We start from the raw sequence: 6,724 nt of genomic DNA on the forward strand, positions 1-6,724 counted from the left end.
CTTTAAAATACATCATGAAGCTAATTAACAAAATCACATCGATTTTCGAAACACCACCACCTTTAGGCAAAAGGAAATTTTTAGACCCAAGTAAACTCGTTAACTGTTTTATGTTATTTTCCAAAACATCACATATGATAATAGTTTTGGGCAAGATACTATATACAATAATTCAGAAAGCGATGCCAACCCTTTTTCCTTTCTTTTTTTTTTTTTTTAGAAAAGCGAATAAATAACAATAGGTGTGCTACTTTGACAGCTACCACCCATTTTTATTTCAAAATATTTCTTCTAATGGTAAAACAAGAATAGTTTTAAAGCCCATATTTAATCACAAAACAATAATTAAATCATAATAACCAACATGATAAAATCAAGGTATGTCATTGTGAGACCAAATCAGTAACAAAATTTTAACAGATATTACAATATATCTCACAGATAGGATTCAAGAACTAGATGAACAAAAAAATATTCTCAAGTTTAAACTCCATCTGATTATCAAATTATTTTCAATTTGGTAATTGATTACCCTAGCAATCATGTCTAAATATATGCATATAATTATGTATCTTCAAAGGTCAACTTTCCTGTATACATAGTAACATAAAAGAAAGTCAAAAGTGGAGAAGTTAGCTGGCATAATTTATCTCCAGTTTCTTCTAAATGCAGATAGAAGGGATTAGAATGGTCAAGCTATGACTAATCGCTTATTAAAACATTGTGCAAGACACGTGTTACTCGAAAGCAAAAGCAAATTACCAGCGAATACATGCAAGTTGAAGCCATTTAAAAAAATAAATAAAATAAAATAAAAGTAAATACAAAAGTTGTGTTTTAAAGACCTACATAATAGTTGTTTCAAACTTATTGACATGAATCTTGATACAAGTTTAAAAAATACAACTCTACGTAAAGTGTCATACAGACCAATTTAATTGAGATCATATGCAGTCTTACAATTAAGTCAAATAATTTAACTAAAAATCAATATTGTAATGACGGCAAACCAAAATACATTAAAAATCTCTGTGGCAATAGGGGGTAATTTTTAGTTTGGCTTAGTCAAAATTGCAATTTTTTACTTTAACCAAAAAATATTTGTCTATAACCAAAATGGCATTTTCTTGAGTAAAAGACAAAAATGCCCTTAATTAGTTTATACAATTACAAAAATAGAATTTTGTTTCAAAAGACAAAAATACCCTTAAGTTACAAATTAAAAAATCAAACACTTTACTAAGAAACAAAAATCACAATTCTAAATTAATAGTTTAAGATTCATAGTTGCGGAAAACATCTTGGATATGAATATTGGCACTAGATCTTTCCCTCTTAATTCCTCACAAAAATATTAGCTGTCAATGGATCAAACCAATAAAAAATATATAAAGAGGGGAGAGGACCGAGCATTTTATGTAGAAATTTATTGAGCCATCCCATTAACAACTCTAACCCTAATTAGGATTTAAAGCCACGTTTGATTTCCATTTTTCTCTAAATACATTTTTTTCTCTATACTTTTCAATCACACATTCTTCATTAAAATAATATTTCACGTAAATCAAATTTTTTTCCTTATTTTTATCTACACATTCTCCATCAATTTACTATTCTAAAATTCATTTTTCCATAAAAATGAGTGTCAAACACCCTTTATATATTTTTGGCCCACATACTTAAATTTTCACATTATATAAGATATAACCTTATATGACTAAGATGTAAAACGGTCCAAGTGATCACTTGACATATTGGGCTTAACCATGGTATCGTTATTGAACTTGTTTTATAATGGGAAAAATTCATAAGTAAGAATATAAGTATCACACGTTTCAAAATCAAGAAAACAAGTTTCAAACTTCAAAAATGAGATTTTATAGAAATTTATTTATAATTTATTTATTTATTTATTTTATTAATTACATATATTTAGGTCACGAATCTGTACAATTTGATCACAAATTACTGATTTAGTTAGTCAGTTTTTATTTTTTGGGTCACAGATCAGAAATTTTATATCACAGATTATTTTACATTCACAGTTCAAAATTTTTATAGATCACAATTTGTTGATTGATCACAAATAAAAAATGTATAAGTCACGATTTATTTATTATTCACAAATTACAAATATTATAAGTAACAACTTATTATACTATCACAAATTGACAAATTATCAGTCATAGATTAACAATTTTTTAGGTCACATGCTATTCCTTGGTTATAATTTATATTTTTTTATTGATCACATATTGTTTATTATTCATAGAATAATCAATTTAATGGTCACAGTCAATCAAATAATTTGTGACCACCACTAAAATTTGTGATCACCACTGAAACTTGTGACCACCATCTCACTATTTCCTTCAATTGCAACATCACCACCTTCGTTACCAAAATACCACCACCAGCTCCCGACAATTGGTCACGAATCCCCAAATAGTTGGTCACAAGTATTTTCATATTATACTGCCACCACAATCGCAACCTACAACCACCACAAATCAGATCTAAAATGCAATCGCCAAAATTATCGCCGCCACCACCTCTCCACCAACAAATTAGATCCAAAATGCCATCACCTTGCCACTATCGTCATCGTCTCCACAATTATTGCCATCATCACCTCCACCATTTTCAACCACCACCATACCCAAACACTTCTTCACAGGATAGGCAAAAAGAAACAATCATGGTACATCACACCACTCACCCAACCACCGCAACCACACCACCAACATACTTCACGTTTCTCACCATCGCCACCACACACCTCCACCACTGCATCACAGCACCACCACCACGCATAACACCACCACTATCGCTGCTACACAACACCGCGTTGCACACCATCACAGTACATCACCATAACCACACAACTCACCCAACTACCACAACCACACCTCTTGTTTCCCACCACCGCCATCGCACAGCACCACCACCAACTGCTACACAACACCGCATCTGCTACACTGCGCCAACCAAAGTTTCCTGTAGGCGACTTGCTCTTCTGTTGGCCGAGCTCTTTTGGTAGCACAGTTCGTTGATGGTAAGAGAGAGAGGAGATAAAGGAGAGCGATAGCCGTTGTGTGCAATGGCGAGCGCAGTGGCGCTGCCTGGAGGCGACGTGCTCTTCTGTCAATAGAGCTCTCTTGGTTGCGGCATCTATTGATGGTAAGAGAGTGAGGAGATCATGGAGAAGGATAGAGAGATTAGGTTTTGGAATCGAAATTGTGGTGGGTGGGTTAGGTATATAATTAATTTGATTTTATAATTATTATAAATTAAAAAAGAAATACAAAACTTGGCATATGATTTATGAAATGTGATCTTTAAAAGTAGGCTTCTATGTAATTTCTACTTTTATAAAACATAAAATTTCCAATCAAATGGAAGGTCCATATTTTAAAATTATTCTAACATTCACAACCCAGATGTACCATGAAAAATCTACCGCTTGGCCTTTCTAGTTCTTTTTCCATGCTGTCAAAATGTATACTGACTGTTCTTTTATAGATTGGGTTATGCTACATGTACATTATGATGTCCAGAAAGATGTCATAATGTACAAAAGAGGCATGACATCATTAAAGAGTTAAAATAGTTTTTTCAACCCTTCAATCAAGGAATTTCACATGTACATTATAGATATCCTTATGAATACCATAATGTACATATAGAATTATCCTTTTAGATTTTGTTACACGGAATAATCTTTTTGGACAAGCCCCTGTCCAGCGCAGACAACCAGTCAACAGGGGGCTGACGTGTGAACAGGGGCCTATCTATAGAACAAAGCCCTTGTTACAAAAGGCACTGTGATATATTAGGCAGATAGCTCAGGGACGAGTGCTGAGATAGTCTATGGACTTGGCATCGACCAATTGTTCTGTGCACATTCAGTCAGAGATTAAGCAGGTAGATTTTGAGCCTATTTTGGCTTGGATCTAGGGACGTGTAATGCACAACACAGATATCTTTTATGTTTGTTGTTGTAGTCGAATTTTGAATGGATTGCTATTTAATTGTGCGGATGTGTCATCCATAATGTAATTTTCGACACGCTAACAATATCTTTAAAATAACATAGTCTTGCTTTATACGGGCAAAAAAGTAGTAAATTATTAAAAATCGAATATTATGAACAATAATATTAATAAAAAAAAATACCGCTATGATTAATATAAAATTAAAAATAAATGAATTAGCAGTCAGTAATACTATAAAGTATATGAAAAGATATTTAAATTTAATTGTTGATTACTAATAAAAATAAATATAGAAAGAAAGCAAATTCATAAAATAATTATTTGATATTAAAAAATATAAAAACATATGGGGAAAATTAGGTCGAGCACAATAGCTGGGCCGTGTAAAAGAAAAATCCGATTTTATACAGCCATAGAAATATCACACACTTATTATAAGTCCCCGACTTTCTTTCTTTTTTTTTTTTTATTGTACGAATGGGATTTTCTTCTCTCATAAAAGTTTTTGACCCTTTTTTTTTTGGCTATTGAACTTTTTATATGTTCTGTACAGTTCGGATTGTGGCATTTTCATCATAAAGTATGCAAAACGTATCATTTATCAAGATCCACGCGATGTTGAAAAATTTCAGCACTTCTTAAGCTATAGGTTTATGTCAATAACGGACCTTAAACGTTATATTTTGATGGAACTCATGTCTACTTGTTTTGTAGTCATGTTAATATTAAAAGGAACGTAACACATAGTTTGAATTATTATTTTTGTAGTGATTTACTTTTATTGCGCGATTATTGANAATTTTTTCCCTATTTATGCAAAATGCCCTACGCATGATTAGGAAATATATAAATTAAAACAATATATTATTGGTTCTAGTGGCACATTTGTACCCAACTGATATCAGAATTCAACTCTCATAGATATACCCGAACCCGAACCAAATGGTTCTCAATTCTAGAAGTAGATTTTAGCTTGCGCCTTTTTTCTTAGAATAATTCTACTTGTACACTTTCGAAGTACATAATCATTATACCCCCATCACATGAAAGGGGCCCGCATACACCCAAAGCGTATATGTAGCATCACCCTCTTTCCTAAAACATTACTCATTCTTGTGCAATATACAAATTTCTTTACATTTTTGTCGCCTCATAAATACAGAACTTGCATGTATACAAATATGCTACAATATGTGATGGCTATACTGTAAAAGTGAGATCTTCACATTAATCTTTAAGTACCGAACCCATGGGAACCCAAATAAGTAAAGGGTAAAACGCTATCAAAAATATCATGGGTCCGGAAGAACCTAAATTTTACCTAATTGTCTAGTCTACATATTCAATGCTGGCTTCAGATTTTGTGAAGTCTGCACCATACTGATGTAGCCATTCCAGAACTTGATCTGCCGAGGGACAACTTTGATTGGAACCAATAAGTACCAACCCCATGGGATACCAAGTAAGGTGAAGGGGAAAAGCTCTCAAACTTGGGGCTCGATGGTAACCAGAAGTACATTTTACCTAATTGTCTACATACTCGATGCCAGCTTCAGCTTCTGTTAATTCTTCGTCTTTAACATCTAACAAGTTGTCACAGAGCTCCAGCAGTTGATCTGCAAGGGGAGGAATACCTGGGTTCCGCCGGTCATTGTACAGGTGAGCGTTGTACGCAATCTGATACATGTCATGCCTGAACTCCTCACGGTTCTTGTAGATTAACCTTCTTGCTTTATCCCTCATCGTGGACAAATCCATAGGGTGTTCAACGAAATCCAAATAGTCGGGAGCTTCCTTCTTCGACACTGGCTTTTGAAAGAGGTAGGAAAGATCTTTCCTGTCTTTAAGAGTTTCCACAATGCTTTCCAATATGTTTGACAAACCAACCTGCAGAAGAAGCGAAAAAAAAGGAAAGAGGAAAAAATCAACGAGTGCCAACAAGTTTGCTGACTGAAAAGGATATTAAATTCAACTTGCGTCCACTTGTCATTGTTCTACTATCCTCTAATAGTCTGACTGAACTCATTCCCTTTTTAGTTGATAAGTTAGGAGAAAACAATTCTTAGCCACAGGCTCACATTACCAAATTGAGCCTTCTTAAGTTCTTACAAGGAAATGAGACTTGAGTATATACTGTACTTTGGAATAACATGCATGCAATGGGTTTTCAATCAGAAATTAATCCTTCCCGGTTTTACTTCATTAAGAGCAAAATGTGAACGCTAGACTCAAGCCATTCAGAAACTGTAGTAGTAGAAATAGCAAACATAATATAACAGATGGTGCTTATATTTGGGTCTTGGAAAGGATTACTGTTGAAAGTTGCAGTTGCACAAAACATGAAGAAAGACACTGTAAACATCAATTACCTCCCCTCCTCGTCGCCGCTTAGCAGGTGGGGCACTCTCAGAAGTGTACCTTCCAGACTCGACAGCAGGCCGCCTCCACCCCATTCTCTCTCTTTCGGGTATTCTTCTATCATTTCTTCTAGGAGGAAGGTCATCTACGTAATTATCCCTTATCTCAGGCTTTTTCTTCTTTTTTTTCTTTGACTTTGCCTTCTGCCTTTCTTCTTCTTCTCGCTCTCTTCTTATGGCTTCTTGATACCTTCTTAACTCGTCTAACTTCTCTCTCTCTTCAAACATTGTCATTTTTTCCTCGTACGCCCTTCTGGCTCTTTCTTCTTTGTGCCTTTCTGCAGTTATCCTTTTCTCTTCTTCTTCCCACCG

At 34.1% G+C, this 6,724-nt stretch overlaps 1 protein-coding gene across 1 annotated transcript in view; it reads right to left on the reverse strand.

Annotated features, from left to right (window-relative positions):
- Positions 1–5,071: 5,071 nt before the first annotated feature.
- Positions 5,072–6,724, reverse strand: part of LOC111382319 (transcription initiation factor TFIID subunit 1) — a 26,593-nt gene continuing 24,940 nt past the window's right edge. Inside the window, exons 18-19 of the mRNA XM_023006255.1 lie at positions 6,365–6,696; positions 5,072–5,882 (exon numbers count right to left, since the gene is read on the reverse strand). Coding sequence (XP_022862023.1) covers positions 5,520–5,882; positions 6,365–6,696 — 695 coding nt within the window. The 3' untranslated portion in view covers positions 5,072–5,519. The remainder of the gene's footprint in view (positions 5,883–6,364; positions 6,697–6,724) is intronic.

This window comes from Olea europaea, unplaced genomic scaffold (assembly GCF_002742605.1).
Source record: "Olea europaea var. sylvestris unplaced genomic scaffold, O_europaea_v1 scaffold2471, whole genome shotgun sequence".
In the NCBI taxonomy this organism is placed as follows: domain Eukaryota; kingdom Viridiplantae; phylum Streptophyta; class Magnoliopsida; order Lamiales; family Oleaceae; genus Olea; species Olea europaea.